The sequence below is a fragment of the Rhipicephalus sanguineus genome, unplaced genomic scaffold, assembly GCF_013339695.2.
Source record: "Rhipicephalus sanguineus isolate Rsan-2018 unplaced genomic scaffold, BIME_Rsan_1.4 Seq1182, whole genome shotgun sequence".
Classification (NCBI taxonomy): Eukaryota; Metazoa; Arthropoda; class Arachnida; order Ixodida; family Ixodidae; genus Rhipicephalus; species Rhipicephalus sanguineus.
Genome location: NW_023614450.1, coordinates 40,006 through 64,550, shown reverse-complemented (window position 1 = coordinate 64,550; position 24,545 = coordinate 40,006). Strand labels below are relative to the sequence as shown.

Here is a 24,545-nt window from a genome sequence, read left to right as displayed (position 1 = left end):
GACTCCTTGCAGACGCCGTTGCCTTTCCCGTTCCCTAGTGTTCTCTCGTTGTACGTAGCGCTGAAGCACTCCGTACAGATGCTTCAGCGAAGCTGAAACGTGCGGCTACGATGTTTGTCACTGGGTTTGATCCCGACGGTTTGTTAAAGCTTTTCTGCATTACTGGTTACGCCTGTCTAGAATTATTAATTGGTGTTTGCCGCCCGTCTCTTGCCTTGTTCATTTTGAGTGGACCAGCGGTGAGTAGTGGGATTTGCCCAATTTCTGTGGCACAGACCCATGCGTGATGATGATAGTGTTTTGTACACACTTGTACAGGCCAAAGTTTTTACGGCTGGCTTAAACAACTTCGCTGTTAAAAAAAAAAAAAAAGCTGCTGATATCACTCGCGGCACCCGCCATGGTGGTCTAGTGGTATTGTTCTCGACTGCATACTCGAAGGTCGCCGGATTAAAACACAGGGCCCGTGCACTCCCCCCCCCCCCCCCCCCCCCGCCTCCGAAATGTTTTTTGTATGGCATACGGAGCCCAAAATGACACACTTGACCACATCTGCCTGCCCGGCCCCCACTTCAAATCAAAGAGGTAACCCCCCCCCCTCCCCGAAAAAAAAATTCTGCCTATGCCCCTGAGCCCTCCCCTATGGCGTCCCTAATAATCATATCATGGTTTTGGGACAAAAAAAAAAAAAACCCAACAGTTATTAATATCAGAACAGCGTAAACGTCGCTTTAAGATTTGATGGTGCAAGCGCCAGACTGCCTCGAAAGCTTCGCATTGCGAACGCGACGAAAATTTTTCATCGCGTCATTTATAAATCACGCATGAGGGCACAGATGACCACTGTTTGTACAAGGAACTTAATTTTCGGAGCAAGTGTTTGTCGATGGAGTACAGTTAGCTTAAACCAGAAGGGTGGAGGGGGCGTCAGAGCAATCAGACACCGTCACGCATCCATATTGTCATTATGTAGGGGATGTTACCATTGCAAAAAGGGCTCTCCTTCAGGGCAGCGTTTATTACGGAACTGCAGTTGTGCTCATCTTAGTCGTCCTTACGGTTATGTTTGCCGTGTCAACGTTGGAGCATTTTTTTTTTCAATCAATCAATCTGATTTTTATTGACAAATCAAAGAAAAGATTACAAGATATCTGGACCGTTAGCCTACATTGGCTAGTGATCGGTCCATATCGGAGTACATAAAAGCAGCTTACCAGAGCATATATAACAATAAACACATATATACACACTTTATACATATACCTATTCACATGTGCGCATACATACATATATACATAAGCGCATGTAGATAATCGCATTTTCACAACATACCCAAATAAAGTTTGCTTCATTATCATCACCATATATAACAAGTAAATGGGTAAAAGCACTAATTAGCGCAGGAGAAAGAGGGAAAAAAAGTCTATTTACATGTCTTGATGCTGCAAGCAAAATAATTTCACATTTTGCTTAAAATTTCTTGCCACGTACTTTAACTTCTAAGGGTAGTAGGTTCCAAATTGTTGTCCGAAGAAATTCCAATAAGCGTTTTCCATATAAGTTATAGCTTGTCGGTAAATTAAAATTGCCATTCGATGCGTGTCTAGTGTTTCGCGATAGTATTGTAAATAGAGTGGAGGAGAGGGGAAATCTAGTGCCTATAATTTCCTGAATAAAAAGGGCAACCTTATATTCGCGAAGGGCCCAAACTGATAAGATTTGTTGTTCCTGAAATGTAGTTTTATATGAATTTCTATGGTTTCCGCCTATTATGCTTAGGGCTCTCTTTTGTAGTCATATTAATAGCTCTAGGTATATCGTATACGTTACACCCACGATTCAATACTGTAGCTTATATGTGAACGACAGAAGGAAAAGTACAATGTTCGAAGCACGCTGGGGGGGGGGGGAAAGCATTAGCGTGCTTTGATTAAGGTATAACGACCGTAAGCCACCTTTCTACAAACAATATGAATTTCTTCTTCGCAGTGAAGGTGCTGGTCAAAAAACACTCCTAAATATTTAAAAGAAACCACTTGTTCGATAGGACAGTTGTTCAGGTAAAGTTGCATAGACGCCGTATCAATATTCTTTCGCCTTTTGCGGAGAATATCAATATTCTGCGCAAAACCTTGCAGACACAGGTAGTCACAGGTTTTACAATTCTTCGCAGAAGCCTAGTTGTCAAATTGTTTTCGTCGAACTAATCTTGACAGTCGCGGTCTCCATTAACGCGCCACTGTAAAATGATTGAGACGTATCTAATTAGCGCAAAAAATAACGAAAGGACAAGGCCAAGGAGATAGACAAGGCACAACGCTGCGTCCGGTCTGCTTCATTTGCCCTATCCTTCGTTCCATTTTGCGCTAATTAGGTATGTCTCAAGCCAGTAACAGGTATCAAATAGCCCAACTCTCATCTCTAACTCTCTAAAGGGGCACAGATCAGGGGCGTAACCATGGTTTCATTCATGAAGGCGGGGAGGAGGGGTGCCCGTCTTCTTATGTGTATGTTCGTGTGTGTGTGTGTGTGTGTGTGTGTGTGTGTGTGTGTGTGTGCGTGCGTGCGTGCATGCATGCCTTAATTAAGAAATTAATTAAGAAATACCTTAATTAAGAAATTTAAAGACTCTCCTTGTTTCAGCAACACGTACCATGCCATTATCTAGAGGCGACGCTTGCACAAACAAGTCAGACGAAGACTTCCCCCTGTTCAAAAATAAAAATCAGCTGCGCTGCGGAAGGATTCTTACAGCAACATCCGCAAGATGATAGCGCTTTATCGTATTTGTACGAGCAATTTCCTGCCGTGTTGCGAGCAGGAGCACACTTCGAGGTCTTGCTCGTGAAGCCGGTGCTTTAATGGTCGCAACAACAGGGGAAAAAAATCGAATCGGAAAAAGTTAGGTTCCTGCTAAGATCTTTCTTCGAACAACAGTGGCTCTGTTATCACTGCGAAAGGAAACGCCCCTCCGTATGATGCAAGAAACGCCGTTCATGCAGGCAGCAGTCGAGGAGTACTCCCCCCTAAAAAGCCTGTGACTACCAAGCGCTGCAGACCGCGCTGTGCTAGCTGCTGAAAGGCACTGCCTCATACAGCTCGTATGGTCTATACATAGTGAACGACAACAGGCCACCATGACCGCTCCGAGTAACGGAAGCTTGACGTGCTTTCCAAAGACGAGGCGGTGAGATGGAAAGAGTGACGGCGAGGACGGTATGGATGAAAGGGGCTGCGCGAGACTTAATTTCTTGCAACGAGCATGAGTTCTAGTGCAAAATCAGCGGACAATGCGTCCCAACAGGGTGGAGGTGCGACGGTTTCCGCGAGTGCTCCGATGGGTCTGACGAAGATCTCGATATGTGCAGGGTTAGCGAGAACTGCCCACCGAACAACTTCGTTTGTGGAGGAATTCGAAAAGGTGGTCTACTATGTGTCCAAACGGAGCATCGCACCGACGGTAAACGCGACTGTGAAGATGGCACGGACGAAAGGAACTGCACGTCGCCAGGGACGTGCACGGATGCACATTTCACAGGCAAGGGCAGTGAATCGTGCATCCCTGTTTGCTGGAAGTGCGACGGTGAACGAGGCTGTCCGGGCGGCTCCGTTGAAGACGTCAGTATCTGCAATGACGATACAAAGTTCTCTGGGAGCAGGTTCCCGTGTAATTTAATACGGCGCGGTTTCAGATGCCTTCTTGCAACGTGACGCTGTGACGGCGACCGCGAAGACGGATCTGACGAGGCCACTTGCACCTCCTCGAACACCTGCAAACAGATTAAATTCTCGTAAAAAAATAAGAGGAAAATTCATCCCTGAAGGTCAGTGTTGTGACGGTGAAAGTAATTGTGAAGACGGCTCAGATGAGCGCAACTGTACATCCGAGATAAACTGCGTCACAGAACAGCTTCCTTGCAAAGATAAAACCCGCTGTGCAATGGTAGTATGGATGTGTGGCGGCGACTCCGACTGCCCTGATGGCTCTAACGAAGTGAACTGTAGATCTTTTATGCTAAGAGGCAGAATTTCACTGAAAGAGCTATGGGGCATTGCACACTGAAATCAGGGCAATGCGACGGTGACCGCAACGGCATTGATGGCTCTCATGAAGCGAACTGTACATGCGATAGCCAGTTGAGCGGGGTCCGGTGATTTCGGTCGCGCAAATCTAGAAACTGTTCTTTCGTGATGCAGCCTAAATTCTCAAATTTCGTTTTCTTCTTCATTTGGGATTCAAATACGAATATGTCAAGCTTTTCAGTTTCAATGAAGCACTGTTGATTAAAACAACTAGTCAGACGACTCAAAAGATTTCATTGTGCTCTTTTAAAAGCTCCTTGAGATATCAGTTTTGCGCTTGAACAAGAAAAGCCCATTTTTGAATGTTACGGTTACAGGTACCATGATTTATGACGTACCTTACAAACGGTATAAGCTGGCGAGCACTGATGGAAAGCAGCACCTGATGCTGTTAAGAAGACCTGAAATAGGAATTTCAAGCGCTCTGTTAAAGCGTTTATAACACATTGATCCTTCAACCACCCGTTTTGTTTGATTACATTTCTATGAATAATCGGCTGGGTATAATAAACTAACTGCAACAAGCGAATATTCACCGTTGCCGGGATTCAAGCCGGCATCCTAGAACTAACAAATGCGGAATACGATAGCCACCAAGTTCCCACAGCGTGTACGGTCAGGACGGGCCCGGGCGATATACGTCAACCGGTGTCGTAGTTTCTTCAGAATCAGTAAACGCGGCTAAATTGCCTTCGGTGCATAACACACCGAGACCATCTGAGGTACTTACAGACATTGTTGCCAATTTGGGCTCTTGTAATGTATTCTTGGGCGAGTTTTACGCAAGCTTAAAAATAAGTAGTACTTGTTTTGAAATTTTTGTTGCGGCGGTCAAACTTCGGCAGCCTGTTACGCTGGGTCATAATTTTGCTTAATATCAGGGCCGATTAACTGTCAGAATAATTAGTGAAGAATAATCGAATGAGTTCATTGTGACAGTAGGCGGTTTTCTTGTGAGCATCTCGGATCGTTGCGGATATCTGGCGGAGCGGATCTCGAGCACGCGCATCTTTGGATGTGACCTCTGAGATCCGCTTCGGCAGTGCGACGAAACACTAAGTTAATCCAAGGAATACACCGGGGGTGGCGGCACCTGGCGGAGCCAATCTCAACCACGCGCTTATTTCTACGTGTCCTCTAAGACATGTTTTTGCCTTGTGACGAGATGCAAAGTTAACCCATATAAGGAAGAAGTTCAGGATTAGACGGAAGCTTGAAGAGATGAAAATTCCTGAGCGCGGAGTGTCGCTGGAGTGAACATTTGCCCAAGCGGCTTGGTCTTCTTCAAGGCTGCAGCTGCTATAGCAGTTAAAGCCTTGAACACACATACACGCACTGAGGTATACCTTAGTTCGTGTATGTGTATGCTGTAGTGATGGTACGAAGCACACACGTGCACGCCGCCTTGAAGAAGACAAGACCTATTGTCGAAACTCTTGCTCTAGCAACATCCCGTGTTCAATAATTTTTCGTCTCTTCAATGTTAACGCAAGGAATACACCAAGGCCACGAACACCCATGTACGAGTGCCGCTGCCAGACAACTTAAGTGAACGATTGTGGTCACCTCCATAATTTTTTTTCGACATTTGTAGAAGCTCATTAGTGGCAGCAGCAACGTGAAAATTAGGTCAGGTTGACTGACGCTTCACGTGCACACCGAAATTTATTAAACATCATTGCCTAGCTAAGACGAGCATAAACTGCACGCTGGAAGTCTCTCGGCGTAGACGTCCCCCAGGCTGATGATAGCTTCAAATCATATCCTTCACGGTCCGCACAACTTCCTTGTCGTATATCGCATGTCTGAGCACTTCAAGGGCTCACGGTCGAGGCGAGCGTTTATCGTATGCCTATCGTGGTCCGTAGTTTAAAAAGAAAAGTACGAGAAGAAGGCGTACTCCTACACAACTACCGTATTTACTCAAACATAGGTCGACATTTTTTTCAGAAATGTTACCTATCTAGCTGTTACCTAGCTATGTTACCTAGCTATCGACCTAAATTCGAGACCAAAGAAACTTGACCTAAATTCGTGATCAAAGTTAGCAAATTACCGGTATAAGGGTGTTCCACTGTCGCGCCCGCCATTTTACAAACAGCGCCAGCTACGCTGGCGCTGTTAATGAAGAACAGAAAATTCTGCTGGCATATATAAAGGTGCTTACATGCTACTCTTTGAGTGGTATCCTATAGACACCAAGCTGAAGCTTCACTGATTAACGAACAGGTAGCTTCACGTTCACGTGGCTCGAGAAACCGTATGCTGTGTCAATAAGCTTAGTCGAACACGGTGGTGAGTCTGGTGACCCGTCGTGTGCAGTGTCTTGGGGGAAGTGCATGCAGCAGTACGTCGATAACGGTTGCCTGTTTTGCTCGCACCACATCAACCGAATAATCGCGATTATTAAATCATTATTCGGAAAATTGGAGAGTTATAATTTCCCCGCACAAAGCACTCTTTGGAAAATCTCAACTCCAGCGTTGTTAAATGGGTGCCGCAAGGCTATAGAGTTGACCTGCGGAGGGAGGGGGGGGGGGGCGAGAGCCCCTCCTTCAGAAATGGAGGGGAGTCGGGCCCCCCTGCCCCCCCCCCCTGGCTTTAAGGCCTGGCCGACAGAGAGCGGTACGGTAGTTTTAGCGCAACGGTGGCTTTCCGTGAAATATTGTAGGAAACTCTACGGTCGGTGCAATGTGCCGCGCGCAGTAATTCAGTTCGGTGACAACGCAGTATGTGCTTTGTCTTTCGCGTCGTGTTACCGTGACCCCTCGTCGACAGAGTAGTGCAGCTTCCACGTGCACCAATGGTGTTCTCCGCCGCCTAGTGCTTCTAGTGCGAGAGCACCGGTGAATATAACTGCTGCGATAAGCGCCCCATAAAGGCAATTATGTCGACGGGCTTATGTCGCGCAGTGAGTGCTTTGGTGCAGATAGAGAGAGAGAGACACCAGCCGGAAGCAGAACACCTTCCCGCGTTCACGCATCGAACTTCGAACTCTGCCTCTCGCCTTTTCTGAAGCGCTGCGTCGTAGATGCACGAGCACAGGCGTATGTTACCCTATCACTGGGGAGCGCATACCTCGACGTTTCTCTTGTCAAATAACGGCGCTTTGAATGAGTGCATATCGAGTACCAGTGTTTATTATGCACTTGTTGACGTCATCTTTGCGTAGGATTCGCCATATGACGTGTCAAGGTTTATGTAATTACTTCAGCTATCGAAAATTAGCGCAGCTTGCGCTTAGTCGTGAAAGGCTGGGTCACAACAGAGCTGCTGGGGACCTAGCTGCTCCTGACATGGCTAGGTTTTCCCCCTCTCACCTCTCTTTCCTACTCCTTGCTATACTATACACGGCTATGCTTGCACTCTTTTCTTTCTTCTTTGGTCTGTATTCTATTCTTCTCTCTCTGTCTTTTCCAAATCTTTACCCTTTTCGAGCTCTTTCTCGCTTTGTCTTCTTTCATGCTTTCTCTCTCTCTCTATCTCTAGTCGTTCTCTCGCCTTTTATCTTCATTCTTCGCTTCTTTCTATTGCTTTCTCTTTCTTTCTATTTGCTTTCTATTTCTTTCTATCTCTTTCTGCCCTCTCTCTCAATGTACTCGTCCTCCCTTCGTTTTTCTCTCCTCCTCGCCAGCCTCTCGTAATCCTCCACACTTCTACTTCCCGTTCCTACTCCTTGCTATAGTATACAGACTGAAGGCTAGCTATGCTCCGCTGGTGTGAATGGATATCGCGAGTACGCGGGTTCGAATACTGCTTCGTCAAGAATCTTTTTCGCCAAGTTTTTCTCTCTCTTCATTCTATGCGGTTTTTCTTCTCTTCTCTTCTTCTTTCTTTCTTTCCGTAAGCATTCTCTCGCCCATCAGACTTATTGCATCCCACACCGGACCAACCGGTGCACGTGTTCTGGGAGCAAAGCAGATGATGAAGTGCACGAAGAGAGCGCGTGCTGGTTCAAGCGGATGATAGTTTTCCGTCGACGACTTACGGCATAACAAAAAGCTTAAGCAGCTTCTCTGTAAAAAGGTTTAATCGTGATCATGGATATTCCTCCTCGGGATGGATATGTGACACTAGGCATCAACGTGAGTGCATACACGCCAAACGGTGCTATAGGGGCAAATACCAATACACATTCTACAAGCTCTTACATATCGAGGTACAATAATCAGTCAACTACTCCTGTGAAGGCACATGTTTACTGTCGTGTTATACCGATTCCCCTGACGGAGGGATCAACCATGCCATTTATTTCGCTAATCACAATCAATAGGTGTTAAACTATATTCGTACTCGGCCTAAAGTAGCGAGTAAATACGGTATTTCTTCTAACGCGCTCGACTACGAAATATCAAAGAATAGGCGCATTCAGCCCACCCTCGCGCGACGTAACTGCCGTTGCCACCAAGTGTAGCAATCGGCGAGCCGTCCCTACTAAATAAGCCGCCAAGGGCATCGTGGCACATCGCCGAGCGATAGAAGCGTAGAAGCAACGACTCGTATATAAGAGTTCTGGTCCCGTCACCACTCAGCAGTCGACGTCCAGTATGGCTACTACGCGCAGCAAGACTGCGTCGGGGCCGTCAACGTTGCTTCCCGCGTTCATTATTGCCATTGTTCTGGCAACTGCGACATCGTACACCACTCTGAGGCATCTCGGCTACCCCGCCATCTATTCGTGCTCATTGAAGACTTTCAGGTGTGTCGGAGACGGAAACCCGGTGCAAAGGACGTGGCTCTGTGACGGCATTTGGGACTGCAGGGACGGTTCGGACGAGACGGACTGCCACTCGAACAGGACCTGTCTAGAGAGTGAATTCCGCTGCGAACGAGACGGGAGATGCATTCCGGTCGCCTGGCGCTGCGACGGGTTTCGGGACTGCGCGGACGGATCGGACGAATCCGACGAGATGTGCTATGAAGGCGCGACTTGCAAGGAGGACGAGATTCGCTGCGGCCCCTTTAATTTGGGAAGTAGCGCCTGTCACGCGACACCGAGGTGCGGCGGCAAATTCGACTGCCGGCAACAACCGGTCAAGTTCGCGGTATACCGGTTTATTTCGACTTCGTGTCCGCCCGGGCAGTTCGCTTGTCCAACAACAACCGAGGGCCCGAACGCGTGTTTGCCGAAGGCCTTTCTATGCGACGGCCAAGCGCAATGCATCGACGGGTACGACGAAGTCGACTGCGAAAAGCCCACCTGCGAGGACGGAGAGTTTCGCTGCCTCACGGGAGGGCGTTGCGTTCCCAAGCGGTACATGTGCGACGGCAAGCGTGACTGCCGAGACGGATCGGATGAGACCTGGAAGTTATGCTTCCTCCACAAGTACTGCCCTCGGGGCCAGCTGCCCTGCTTATTCCACAACGACAGCGCTACCTGCCTAGACGAAGCCGCAACGTGCGACGAACACTCGGGGTGCGAGAGGACCATTATCTGCGGCGAGCTCGCGTTCCAGTGCCGCGGAAGCTTCTTCCGCTGCGCCCACGGCTTGTGCATACCGAAACGCTGGAGGTGCGACAATGAGCGCCACTGCTTGGACGGTAGCGACGAGAAGGACTGCGCCACCAGCGACGGCGAAGGACGTCTGGAGAATTGCGCCGTCAGTGAGTTTGCCTGCTCCTCGGGCACCGCTTGTATCCCGCTCAGTATGCGTTGCAACAGCCGACCGGACTGTCCCGATGAGTCCGACGAACGAGGTTGCCCTTCGGAGATGTCCAACATCGTGCGGCCCCACCTACGTTGAGGCACCTCAAAGCTGGTGCCCCTTCGCTACGTTCGTTTTCTATTTCGTGTGTGTGTGTGGGCCTCAGTTCCACAGGGTCTGTGAGAAAAATACGTTAGCGGAGTTCAGCGTACTATCACTACGATTTCGTCCACCTGAAGAAAACAGTCGACCAGTTTCAAATCTCCGGTGATGAACACGTTCGCTGTGCTTTATTTCGGTTTTCGGCTGTCCTGAAACGCGCAGCGCATATCCTCTGGCACATATATATATATATATATATATATATATATATATATATATATATATATGCATCGGCCCCGATCTGTCGGATCGTATCGCATTTGTAACCGTTCGGGGGTCTAGAGAGTCGTCAAAAAATCGCAAAACCGCAGCGGAAGCATCTGACAAACCGAAAAAGAAACAAACGGCACCCGTTATGTGAAATTATGCTTTCACACCCCATTATGCGAATACCAGTGGTGTTGAAATGAGGCGGCTGATCTTTTATTTATGGGGCAACTTTTTCTAAATATAACACATTGCATAGAGCTAAGATAAGACATCCGCGTGGCTTCTTCGGAATCTACAGATAAAAGGGAGTTTTAGCTTGTAGCGTATACTTCTTTACGTTACCGTGTTACCGGATACCGGATGAATCTGCGCATGCGCGAACCTTTACGGAACGTAAAGGTTTACGGAACGTAAACTACTCGCCGGAGAGGCTTTACGTTTTACGGCCCTATCTCGCAAATCCACCTTCGTTCGTGGCTACTCGCGATATCCGCTTTGCGGAGACTCCAGCCGCACGAGTCAAATAAGCAAAGTGCGCTCGATAACCTTATTTCAGCCGGATTACCGAGCCTAGAGCGACCTAGAATACCGAATCCGCAAACGTAAGAAGCCTAAAGACGCTGACAGGCTGGATAGGTGGCGCCATCTAGCGGGGCCAAGGTGTACCAGGCGAGCACAAAATTGTTTGTAGAAACATCGGGCATTACTCCCAATGTAAATGCCTTGCAGCGGCATTATTACGAATGAGTTGCCTTTTTAATCATTTTTTTCCCCTCGAGAACACTAAGCAAAAACAAACGTGTGCATGATTGTGGTTGCGCGAAGCGTCACAAGATGTCGACACCTTCTCCCGGTAACCTGGTATTGCTACACACCTTCGCTTATACCGGGATACTGCACACGCTAAAAACATCTCTTATGATTTTGCCGCAGCGTAATTCAATATTATCTAAATTAAATGTAGTTTAAATGCTGTTATCATCACCACTTAGTGGTTTGCGCAAACGTAAAGGTTTACGTACGTACGTAAAGGCTTACGTTTGGGCAGCTAAAAAACTGTACTAAAACTCGAGTTCCGGTAAAATGGTAAACGTAATCCGGTAACGGTAACGTAAAGAAGTATACGTTACAAGCTAAAACTCCCTAAAGACTTCTAGTATAAACTTGCAGAGTGTGGCGCTCATCGCTTAGCCACATATTGTAACTTTAGAATCCGGAGGTATCGTATGCTTTCCGTGGCATGCTGAACTTATGAAGCAAGGATGTAAACACTGTTCTTTGGGGCTGGCACTTGAATTTATAAAACATTATTTTCCCTTCCTGTCCAGTTCAATAACGATATTATAAATCCGTCTAATAAATGTCAGTGTTCAGACAAAAAAAAAAAAAGACTTCTCGACTGCCCGGCCATATGTCACAAAGGTGCGTTATATAACACTCTGATATTTGATACTTTCACTTCGGACACAAATGTGATTGCCATGGCTATGGTCACGGAAACATAAATACGTAGTGAGAATCTCGTGAAACTGAATTACCGGATATTGACGTAGTCTTTTTGTCCTGATTCTGTGGTGCAACTTTTGGTTCGTATAAGAGCACCTGGACGAACGATCGGCATGGCTCCGCTTGGCTTTGCTTTTAAAAGCAGAGCTCTTAAACATTTCGTTGTTCCGGGTAGTGCGAGCAGGCATTATCATCATCATGAACCGGGACGCGCTGGCTTTGTCTTCTTCACCTTCTGCTTCGCTGCCGCAACACGTGCGCCGATTTGACCGGCGGGGAATACAATAGGTATGATTAGCGAGTCTGTTACGTGAGTCAAAACCACGTAACGTCACGTAACCTCTAGTCACGCGACTAAAAATCACGTAACATCACGTAATAACTAGTGAAATGACTAAAAACCTCGTAATATCACGTAAGGTCTATAGTGACGCGCCTAAAATCGTGTAACATCACGTAACACCTAGTCAAGGGACTAAAAATCGCGTAAGAACACTCACGTGACTAAAAATCACGAAGCTGGTCACGTGACTGGAATCTTGTAACACCACGTAGCTACTCGAGTGGCTAAAAATCACGTAGCAGCACGCAACGTCTAGTCACGTGACTAAAATTACGAAACGTCACGTAAGACCTAGTCACGTGACATGTTCCCACCGTAAATCCCGTAACAACTAGTCACGTGACGTGTTCCCGCCAAAAACCACGTGACAGCCAGTCACTTGACTAAAATCACAACATCGCGTAAAAGGAAGTCACATGACATGTCTCGCCAAGTCTAGCCATACTAAGTACTACTACTACGGAGGTCGTAGGTTCGGTACCTGCCGGCGGCAAGTTATCATTTAGTCCACTTCACTTTCTTCACATTTATATCCCAATTATTACAAGTAACATCTCCTATACTTTCCTTGGCATTATTGTCGGTTGGTTCTCATTAATATTGTGCCTAGCAAAAACTTAATATCTCTAGCAAAAGCTTGGCATTACATACAAAACATAGCTAAGTCGCACTCAAGTTCCGCTGATGGTCCCGGCCTTGCGCCACTACAGCAAGCTGGGCACTTTTTTTAATGCCTCTGACTTGCTCTAAGGCTTGCTCTGCGTGTGCTATTTTGTTACGTTACTATGATGATAGTAACGTAACAAAAAAAGTGTAGGACTACACTTATTTACTGCATGCAATAAATCTGCTATTTTAACCAAGTAACTGTCACATTGACTTTTGTGCAAAGCAAAGTTCACTTTACAGTTTAACGTTTACCTACATTATGAGGGAGAGCATGTGTCTCTGAAAATCACGTCGTGAAGCGAGCCGCGAATAAGCAGCTCAAAATATTTCTGCCCTTGCCTATACGTCTCGTTTGCTTGTCATACATTTCAGCGGACAGGTATATCCCAAACTTTGTTCGCATTAAATGCTGAGCGGTATCAAAACCCTTTGTACTAATATACGAGAGTTCCGCGTTATAATGTGTTCTACAAGCTAAACTCCAGCGTCTTGACGCGAGACCACTCTTGGAGCACGAAATCCTGGGACCGTGGCCTACGCCGTACGCTTTCGTACATGCAGAAGACCATGAAAGCCTCTTGAAGTCGACAGGACTTCACGAACCCTCGTAGGTGCGCCGGTCGCATGCGTATTCGTAGGCGCCGTTTTCCAATAATTGATGCTCTCTCGATCGCGCGCTTGTCGGCCGTCAGCCGTTTCAGATGCGGCAATCTAATCTTTTACGGAGGCGAGTTGTCATTTCACGTTTCGTCATTTCACTGCCGCCTGTGTATGAACGAATGACCGTCGTTGTTGCCTGTGGCGACAGAAATGTTCTGCTTCTAAGAACGTGGATGAAGGTCCCATTCCCGGAATGAATGGAGGCGACAAATAGAAGGGTGTATTGCGCAGTGCGATAGAAGGAAAGAAAGGAAGGAAGGAAGGAAGGAAGGAAGGAAAGAAGGAAGGAAGGAAGGAAGGAAGGAAGGAAGGAAGGAAGGAAGGAAGGAAAGTAGCACGTCAGGCGCGCACACGCCAACCTTCGCCTGCCCCAATTTTCACGGTAGGGCAAGTGCTTCCGAATTTCGCTTACTCTTCTTCTTTCCTCTGTACCTTATCTAATATTTTCCACTCCACACGTGTTGGTCCAGGTCCTCTGAGGCCCTGGCGTCGCCAGGGCCAAAGAGGCAGCGAAGGCCAGAGGGTTCCTGGAATGAGGAGACCTCCCACCTAGGGTAGACGCGGGACTAGCACCGCGACACCGTTTCGTACAATAAACGTTTATTCCTCCTCCTCCTCCACACGTGTAGGGTAACCAACCGAGCCCGTGCTTGGTTAACCTCCCCACCTTTCACACCCCTCATTTCTTTTCTCCCTCTCTCTGGTATCTCAGCGGTTATATATATATATATATATATATACCTTGGCTGGTTACCCTACACGCGTGAAGTGAGAAAGGGGGAATATAGATAAGGTACAGAGGAAACAATAATAATAATAATAATAATAATAATAATAATAATAATAATAATAATAATAATAATAATAATAATAAATAAAATATCTGGGGTTTAACGTCCCAAAACCTCGATCTGATTACGAGAGACGCCGTGGTGGAGGGCTCGAGCACGCAGAATTCGGGAGCACTTGCCCTACCGTGAAAATGGAGGCAGGCGAAGGTTGGCGTTAGCGCAGTGGAAGAAGCTTCCCAGCCACTGGGACGCGAGATCGTCGCAGAGGCGGCTATCCCTGCTTCCGTTCTTGCACTGCGCGGGTTCCTCGCACCTTAGCGCTTCGTCGACGCAGATAATGCTGTCGTTCTGCGAGGAGCAGGGCAGCTGGCCGCGAGGGCAGTGCTTGTACAGGAAGCATAACGTCTCACTCTCATCCCATCCGTCTCGGCAGTCACGCTTGCCGTCGCATATGTACCGCTTGAAAACGCAGCGCCCGTCATTACCCCGACAGCGAATCTCATCGTCTTCGCAGATGCTCTTTTCGCAGTCTGCCTCGTCGTAGCCATCGATGCATTGCGTCTGACCGTCACACTTGAATGTCATCTGCAGACACGCCTCCGGGCCCTCGATAGTTGTTCGGCAAGAGAACTGCCCTGGCGGACACGCGTCAATCACCTGGAGTATCGCGAACTTGTCCGGGTCTTCTGTGCAGTTGCGTTTGCCGCCGCACCACGGTGCCGTATGGCAGACCATACTTCCCAAATTAATGGGGCCGCAGCAAATATCGTACTAGAAGTCGCACCTTCGTGGCACATCTCGTCGGATTCGTCCGATCCGTCCGCGCAGTCCCGAAACCCGTCGCAGCGCCAGGCGACCGGAATGCGTCTCCCGTCTCGTTCGCAGCGGAATTCACTCTCTAGACAGGTTCTGTTCGAGTGGCAGTCCGTCTCGCACGAACCGTCCCTGCAGTCCCAAATGCCGTCGCAGAGCCGCGTCCTTCGCACCAGGTTTCGGTCTCCGACGCACTGGAATGTGTTCAACCAGCACGAATAGGTGGTGGGGTAGCCTATTCTGTTCACAGTGAAAGGCGATGCGGCGCTTGTTAGAACGACGACAATGATGAACGGGGGAATCAACGTTGATGGAACCGACGCAGGCGTGCTGCGCGAAGTGGCCATACTGAACGTCGACTGCTGGGTGTTGACGGGACTGAAACTATTATATACAAGTCATTGCTTCTGCGCTTCTATCGCTTGGCGATGTGCCACTGTGACCTTGGCGGCTTATGTAGGAAGGATGGTCCGCCGATTGCAGCACTTTGTCGCAACGGCCGTTATGTCGTCTCAGGGTGGGCTGGCTTTTTATACTTTGATATTTTGGAGTCGGGCCTGTCAGAAGAAATTTCGTATTGAGTCGCCAATAGCTCGAGTACGAATATAGGTCGGCCCCTATGTATTGCGATCTCCGAGAAATCGAAAAAAAAAAGATATTTGAGCATTGGTCGACGCGTATCATTCGAGAAACTCACGACGTTTCAGATTCCTGCGAGCAAACGCGTGGCCTTTGGCGCCTTTCGCTTTCTCGCTTTTTGTATTCTTATTTCTGTTTCTTTCTTTTCTTTCTCTCTCTTACTTTGTTTCTCTTTATTTGTCTCTCTCTTTCTATTTCTATCTTTCTCTCTGTTTTTTCTATCTTTTTTTTCGTGTCTGTTTCTTTCTGTCTTTTTCTCTCTTTCTGTATCTTTCTCGGTATTTCTATGTTTTTATGTCTTTTCTTTATTTCTCTCGATTTTTAACTTCCTCTTCCTTTCTATCGCTTTCTTTATTTCTCACTTCTCTATTTTTATCTTTCTCTTGTGCCAGCTATTTTAGTCAGAGAGAAAGGTGCCGCTGTCGCCAGAGCTGTGGCGATAATGAACAACGACATCAACGTTGAACGCAGCGACGTAAGCTTTTCTGCGGGGTGAGGCGGCCATGGTGGCCTCTTGGCATTCACTGATGTATATAGACCATATACGAACTGTATAAGACCGCGCCTTTTATCCGCTAGCGCAGAGTGGTCTGCAGCACTGAACGTCGCAGCCTCTTTACTAAGGAGCACTCTTCGACTATTTGCTCCTGCCTGAACAGCGTTACTTGCATGAGAGGGAGGAACGTTTCCTGTGCTTTGATAACTTAGAGTCACCGCTGTTTCAAGAAAGCTCTTCTGGGTAGCAACAGAACTTTTTCTGATTCGTAATATTTTCCTCGTTACGAACGCTGATAAGGGCAGGACTTCCGCTAGGAAGACCTCGAAGGGTGCTACTGCTTGCGGTACTACGGGAAATTGCTTCTAAGAATACGATACAACGTTGTGATCTCGCGGATGTTGCTGCAAGAATCCTTTGTCGGTTCAAGTGAGGCTTGTTTTTTAAACATGGGCAAGTATTCGTCCAGTTGTTTGTGCAGGCATTGTCTCTGCGATTTCTTGTAAGTATGTACGAACGTGTAACGTCACCTATGAGCGTCATTCAATGTCAGAGTTGAGGGGACGCCGTAAGCATTTGTTTTACATTATCAGCTAATTGCATTTACCCCCATCACAATGTGAATGAATTCGTTTGCCACTCTGCGAAGTTGCTGAAGACCTTTGGGAATGTACGATGGTTCGGACCCTTCTGACTTTGTGATCGAATTTGCTAATCTGTCGTTTCAATTTAGCTCGTTTATTTAACTTTCCTGCTTGGAAAAAAAGCTTCGACAGCGAAAAACCAAAGGAGAAAGTAAGGACTGCTTAAGCGCAAGGATGGCGTCTTTTGCCGACGCAGCTTGACCGGCGGAAGTCATCGCAATATAGAAGAGAAGGATTACAGAAAATTCAGCATTAACACCTCTGTTGAGATCAAATAAAGATAATGTCAAACAATTGGAAAGGCAGCGCGAATCATCTGTATCCGAATTAAGCAGAAACATGCATGTTTTGTTTACATTTTGAGGTTTGCATTACAAACTAGAATTAGGATGTATATTATGGGTAATATGCGAAGCGTATCACCCGCAGATCAGATTCTGGTGTGCTCACCGCAATCATAGTACTATGAGTGTTGCTTGCCTTGTTGGGTACATATTCGCCCATTAAAGAGTGCAGCTTTTACCGGTTTGACTTCTACGCGGGGCGCAGTCATAACTAGGCGTCAGTAGGCGCACGGCTGTGACGGTTCCAGTACTCGTCTTGCGAGGGCGCTCAGAAAATGGGGTTAAGCGGTTAGTGTATTTCTTTAATACTTTTCTAGCAATACAATGGAACTCATATATATCGAAATAGTGGAACAAAAAAAAAAACAGGAATTAGTTCGATATATCGGATAATTCGATAGACAACTTTTATGCTAGTGTTGCATTTTCAATTAAAATTCTCACGCGCAAGTTGGCTTCACGGCACTGCTCATGATAAGGAAAGGAAGGCGCCTTCACGGCAACTGGCGGTTTTTCTTTTAATTTTGTATTTTTCTGCCGTTTGCAGTTGGGAATGCGAGGTTATTTGCAGGGGTGGGTTATATGCGGGAAAATGCGGTATCGACATAAATTGCGCTTCAAGATCTTCATATGCGGCTGTGCATACTTTTCCGGTGCTGGAATCGTCTAGTCTTGTGAGAGAAAAATCATCGTCTTGTCCGTGACAGAAAAATCGAGGAAATAAATAATGAAAAAAATCTTCGGTTTGAGTGTTTAGGGCGTGGTCTTTTGCACGTGCTAAAAAGTTGAAATATGGATACATACAAACTTGCCCAGTTGCCAGTCTTGCTGCAATATGCCTCTAGGTTGCCTCTAAGTTATTTGTAGGCTTTAGCTAGGTGATGCTAGGTTGTTTCTAGGTTACTTCTAGGTCGTTTTCAGGCTTAATGAGATGAAGCTAAGTTGTTTCTAGGTAGTTGCTAGTCTCTTAGCTACGTTGTTTTCTTGGTTGCTTCTAGGTTGTTGCTGGGCTCTAGCTAGTTGTTGTTAGGTTGTTTCTAGGTTATGGGCTGTTTTGTTAGACTTCAGAATCGTTCAGCGTCGCTGTTTCAAGCCTTGCGCGACATAGTGCAAGTTTCGTCATTTTTTCCCTTTCTCTTTCTTTTTATCACTTTTATTTTATCTGTCCTTTCTCTCTCACTATTTTCTCTTTCTCTATCTTTCTCCATCTCTCTCTTTTCAAGTATTTCACGTGCTCCACTTCGCCGAGCATAGCTTTCTTTTAACGCTCACACCTGCTGTACTGGGTAGTGGGGCTTGCCCAATTCCTGTGGCGCATACCCACCTGAGGAGTTTTGCGCGACGGAGCACAGGTTACCAATATCTTAAACAGGTTCAATGTAAACAGAGTTAATATAGCGCGTGACAGTTCATGAAGAGAGTGCGTGTCGGTTCATGATAACTTAGACATCTTCACTGTAAAGAGAACTCGCCCAAATAAAGCTCTTGTTGCTGTAAACAGAATGATGAGAGCACGTGCCGGTAGATGATGATGATTTTTTTCTGTATACATTGCATACATCAAACATTTACCGCCGGCTTAAAAAGCTTCGCTGTTCAAAATGTCTACGTGGCAAATGCCGAGTACGCAGATGTATAACGGCACAGCAGAAACAACTGGAGCACAAAATTCTTCCTCTGTCCGCGTAAAAACCTAACTTTCTTAAAATGCATTCTCTCCTTGCAGGATCAAAAATGTTCTGCTAACATTGCCATTTGACATATGCCAACAAAATGGCGTCAGTTATGTATCACATACAGTATAAACACAGGCGAGGAATAATAGCATTGGAATGGTTTATTGATCACAAAGATAGAATATTATTAACATAGAAATTATAAAAGATAAGACACGCAACGGAAAGCTCAGAGCACATCCAAGACTCAGAGTAACAAAGTTAATGAAATGGATAAAGATGTTCTTATAGCCACCAGAAACTAATTTGCAACAATTCCTCGCAATTCACCTTGGCTTCCCTAGTTTCTCATTCATGCTACAGTTTTTGCCGCAAGAACTCAGATTATGGTATGGGTGTATTCAATTCCGAAGCTTTTATTCGCTCTATAGTCACTTTTGTACGCCTTTGCGCCTATCCTACCCCTTTGGCAATTCAAACACGCCCTCTGTGAGTCCGTAGGTATTTTTGATTGTAGGTCAGACACTTCTGGCATAGCATTAAGCCGCATTCACGATTCAATTTACGTGAAAAGATTACGTAAGTACTGCAATACTCGATAGTACTGTCCTGCAATTGATAATATACCTTTGGAGTTACCAAACCAGGAGCAGTGCCCTGCCTAGGCAGCTGAAAGCTCGTTGCTGTCCTAGAGTAGAATGATGAGCCGATCGGACAGTACAAAACCAGATACGAAAATAGTGAAGCTTCATTGAGGTGAACAAGACTCCAGGGGGAAGTGAGAACTGCACTAACAGCTTCACTGCTCAGCTTTTCTAATTGGGATGCACACACACGCACACACAAAAGCGAAGCCTCGTAGAAAAGCGCACAAACTCTGTAGCCCAGCCTTGGAACACACGTGGCCTCACAAGAAATTGAATAAATCGGTAGGGCAGTCAATCTCGTCGGATCCATCGGGACAGTCGGTACGGTGGTCACAACGTAAGTTGAGCGCAACGCAAGCCGTACCCGAGGAGCACGCAAATTCGGTCACTGGGCAATTCACGAGACGTTCGTCGTCGTTGTCAGCACAGCCTTTTTCGTCACTTCCGTCGAAACAGTCATCATCACCGTCACACCTCCAGCCATTCGGCACGCACCTTCGATTATCACAGCGGAAGAAGCTTCCCCGACAATTGAAGGCCAACGCTGCGCAGTCAAATCTCTCGTCGATGCCATTCTTGCAGTCTACATGACCGTCGCACTTTCGAGATTCGTCGACGCAGATGAGGCTACCGTTCAGTGAATTGCAGGGCATCTGCGGCGAAGGACAGATTGACTTGTACGCGAGACATAGCATCAAGTTTTCGTCCGATCCATCTTGACAGTCGCGCTTGTCGTCGCATGTGCTGTGCTGGGAAATGCATTGTCCTCCGTCACAACGAAACTCTCCTGGATCGCAGATCCTGCTTTCGCAACAGTCTTCATCAGAGCCGTCGACGCAGTGCTTGAAACCATCGCATAGGAAGGTCCTGGGCAAGCACGTCGCCGAGCCCTCGAGGGTGCTTCTGCAAGTGAATTGTCCAGAAGGGCAGGACGTTTTGTTTAAACACGCCACTGCATCTTCGTCTGTCCCATCTTTGCAATCGCGTTTTCCATCGCACCGCAACGCTACACGTATGCATTGGGTTCTGTCCATGCATCTGAACTCATTGTCTGAGCATATCTCGGTTGGGTGCAGTTCTTCTCGTCGATGGCGTCATCACAATCGATATCACCGTTGCACTTCCTGACTGTGGGAACGCACACAAATTTATCACGAATCTTGCAAGCAAACTTCTCAGGCGGGCAATTAAAGCCTTCTTTGCATATGTCACCATCCTCGTCCGAACCGTCGGGACAGTCAGCGTCACCGTCACATTGCCATGTTGCCGAAATGCAATGGTCGTGGTTCATACAAGCAAATTCTGTGTCTTGACAAGCGCGGGAAGATGTACAGTTCACTTCATCGGAGCCGTCCGAACAGTCGGGGTCACCATCGCATTGCCATGTGGCTATAATGCAATGGCTATTGTCCTTACAGGCCAACTGCGTGTCAGGACAAGTTAGCACAGATGTGCAATTTTCTTCGTCGGAGCCATCAGTGCAGTCACGGTCACCGTCACATTGCCATGTTGCAAAAATGCAATGACCATTGTCTTTGCAGGCAAATTCGTTGTCTGAACAAGTGCGGGAGGAAGTACAGTTCATTTCATCAGATCTGTCAGAACAATCAGGGTCACCATCGCATCGCCAAGTTGCCGAAATGCAGTGCCCATTGTCCTTGCACGCAAATTCCGTCTCTGAACAAAGCTGTGTGGAGGTACAGTTGGCTTCATCAGAGCCATCAAAACAGTCAGGGTCGCCATCACATCGCCAGGTTGCTGAAATGCAATGGCCACTGCTCTTGCAGGCAAATTCTGTGCCTGAACAGCTGTGCCTAGATGTACAGTTTACTTCATCGGAGCCATCGGAACAATCACGGTCACTATCGCATAGCCAGGTTTTCGAAATGCAGTGGCCACTGTTCTTACAGGCAAATTGTGTGCCTGAACATGTGTGTCCAGATGTACAGTTTTCTTCATCGGAGCCATCGGAACAATCGCGGTCACCATCGCATCGCCAGGTTTCCGAAATGCAGTGGCCACTGTCCTAGCAAATTGAGTGCCTGAACAGTATCCTAGATGTACAGTTCAGTTCATCAGACCCATCGAAACAGTCCGGTCACCATCACATCGCCAGGTTGACGAAATGCAATGACCACTACTCTCGCAGGCAAATTCTGTGTGTGAACAAGTGTGCCTAGATGTACAGTTTACTTCATCGGAGCCATCCGCACAGTCCGGGTCGCCATCACACTGCCAGGTCTTTCGAATGCAATGGCCACTGCTCTTACAGGCAAATTGTGTGTCTGAACATGTGTGCCCAGATGTACAGTTTACTTCATCGGAGCCATCGGAACAATCGCGGTCACCATCGCATCGCCAGGTTTCCGAAATGCAGTGGCCACTGTTCTTGCAGGCAAATTGTGTGCCTGAACATGTATGCCTAGATGTACAGTTCAGTTCATCAGACCCATCGAAACAGTCACGGTCACCATCACATCGCCAGGTTGACGAAATGCAATGACCACTACTCTCGCAGGCAAATTCTGTGTGTGAACAAGTGTGCCTAGATGTACAGTTTACTTCATCAGAGCCATCCGCACAGTCCGGGTCGCCATCACACTGCCAGGTCTTTCGAATGCAATGGCCACTGCTCTTACAAGCAAATTGTGTGTCTGAACATGTGTGCCGAGATGTACAGTTTACTTCATCGGAGCCATCGGAACAATCGCGGTCACCATCGCATCGCCAGGTTTCCGAAATGCAGTGGCCACTGTTCTTGCAGGCAAATTGTGTGCCTGAACATGTATGCCTAGATGTACAGTTCAGTTCATCCGACCCATCCAAACAGTCACGGTCACCATCACATCGCCAGGTTAACGAAATGCAATGACTACTACTCTTGCAGGCAAATTCTGTATGTGCACAAGTGTGCCTAGATGTACAGCTTGCTTCATCGGAGCCATCCGCACAGTCCGGGTCGCCATCACATTGCCAGGTCTCTGGAATGCAATGGCCACTGCTCTTACAGGCAAATTGTGTGCCTGAACATGTGTACCCAGATGTACAGTTTACTTCATCGGAGCCATCGGAACAATCACGGTCACCATCACATCGCCAGGTTTCCGAAATGCAGTGGCCACTGCTCGTGCAGGCAAATTCTGTGTCTGAACAAGTGTGCCTAAATGTACAGTTTACTTCATCCGAGCCATCCGCACAGTCAGGGTCACCATCACATTGCCACTTTGCCGAAATGCAGGCACCATTGTCTTTGCACGCAAATTCTGCGAGTGAACAAATGTGTATGGATGTACAGTTCGCTTCATCAGAGCCATCAGAACAGTCAGGGTCACCGTCGCATCTCCAATTCTCTGGTAGGCAGTCAGCGTTATCCTTGCAGGCAAACTGGTTTTCGGCACACGTTCGTATGGATGTGCAGTTAACTTCGTCCGAGCCGTCAGGGCAATCGGAGTCCCCGTCACACAGCCATTTTGCCATTATACAGCGGCTCTTCGTTTTGCAAGAAATCTGTCCTTCGGGGCACATTTTCTCGGCAGTGCAGTTGCGCTCATCCGAGGAGTCTTCACAGTTGTTTTCACCGTCACAACGCTGACTCGCAGGTATGCATTCTCCGCTTTCCTCACACTCGAATTCATTCTCTTTGCAAATCTTGGAAGTGCAATTGGCCTCGTCGGAATCGTCTCTGCAGTCATGGTATCCGTTGCAACGCCACGCCGCAGGAAGACATCTGTAACCTCTTTGCGCCGAATTACACACGAACCGGTCCTCAGGGCACCTTGTATGCTCGTTGCAGACGTTGACATCTTCGTCTGAGCCGTCCCAACAGTCTCGGTCACCGTTACACATCCAGATCACAGGAATGCACGATTGACCGTCCTTGCACGCGAACTGTCCTTCCGTGCACGGGCTTGGCGTCATGCAGTTCCCTTCGTCCGTGCCGTCGGCGCAGTCGCGTTTTCCGTCGCAACGCCGCTCCATTGGCACACATATGACACCACCTGTGACTCCCGAGCAAACAAAGTTGTTGGGATGGCAGCTCTTGACGTTTCTGCACATTTCGACGTCTTCGTCGGACCCATCCTCGCACTCCTGAGAGCCGTCGCACGTCCACCTTACTGGGAGGCATTGTCCGCTGTTCTTACACTGGAACTGTTCTTCGCTGCAGGATTTCAACGCCGTGCAACCCCTCTCATCTGTACCGTGTTCGCAGTCACGTTGTCCATCGCACCGCCGTGCCGTTGACAGGCACGTCAGTGATCCATTGCTTGTAGTATTGCAGGGGAATTCGCCCGTTTTGCAAGGCGGAGTATCTCCGCACGTCCCACTGGCTTCGTCAGACCCGTCGGCGCAGTCGCGGTCACCGTCACAGCGCCAGTTTGCCGGGATGCAGCGACCGCCTTCTCCGCACTTGAATTCTGTTTCGAGACAGGTCCTGTTTGGGTCGCATGCCTGCTCATCGGAGCCATCATTGCAGTCGCTCACTCCGTCACATTGCCATGATCTCGGTACGCAGTTGCCCTCAGCGACGCACTTGAAGTGCCTCTCTGTGCACGAAGCTCTTGTGTCGATTATTTTCGTCAGTGAGAGAGAAGCCGCGGTCGTGAGAACTGTGACGATAACGAACAGCGAGAGCCATGTCGAACGTGGCGACGTAAGCTGGCTGCGCGGTGGAGCGGCCATGGTGGCCTCTTGTATTTCACTTAGATATATAGACCATGCGAACTGTACGAGACCGTGCCTTTCAATTGCTAGAGTAGCGTTGTGCGGCGCTGTACCTCGCAGCCCTTCTTGTAGGGAATGATCGTCGATTGTTTGTGCCTGCCTCAACGGTGTTTCTTGCATCAGAGCGAGGGGCGTTTCCTTTGATAATTTAGGTTCACCATTATTCGAAGGAAGCTTTCCTGAGCAGCAACAGGACATTTTCTGATGCGTATTTTTTCCTCGTTACGAACGATGATAAGAGCACAGCCTCGACGTCCGAGACCTTGAAGGGCGCCGCTGCTTTGAGCACGACAGGAAATTAGCGGGTCCTGCGATAACACGATACAGCGCTATTATGGGGCGGACGTCGCTGTCATCAGCCTTTAGCGGCTGAGCTGCTGTTTGCTTTTAAAGAATTGGAAGTCTTTGTGTTCATTGTTTGTGCTCGAATTTCCTACACGTGACTTTATTGCAGGTTTAGCGGCGCTCAGTAGCTACTTTAAATATTATTCATAA

At 47.6% G+C, this 24,545-nt stretch overlaps 2 protein-coding genes across 2 annotated transcripts; one reads left to right on the top strand and one right to left on the bottom strand.

Annotated features, from left to right (window-relative positions):
• Nucleotides 1–8,619: 8,619 nt before the first annotated feature.
• Nucleotides 8,620–10,060, top strand: LOC119376372 (very low-density lipoprotein receptor). Its single transcript, XM_037646225.1, has one exon. The coding sequence runs from the start codon at nt 8,631–8,633 to the stop codon at nt 9,825–9,827; it is 1,197 nt and encodes a 398-aa protein (XP_037502153.1). The 5' UTR covers nt 8,620–8,630; the 3' UTR covers nt 9,828–10,060.
• A 4,189-nt stretch (nt 10,061–14,249) lies between these two features.
• Nucleotides 14,250–24,138, bottom strand: LOC125756538 (low-density lipoprotein receptor-related protein 1-like). Its single transcript, XM_049411404.1, has 4 exons — nt 22,366–24,138; nt 21,522–21,750; nt 14,854–15,076; nt 14,250–14,755 (listed from the first exon to the last, which is right to left on the bottom strand). Exons 1-4 carry the CDS (start codon nt 24,006–24,008, stop codon nt 14,250–14,252), a joined length of 2,601 nt encoding a protein of 866 aa, XP_049267361.1. The 5' UTR covers nt 24,009–24,138.
• Between the last annotated feature and the right edge of the window lie 407 nt (nt 24,139–24,545).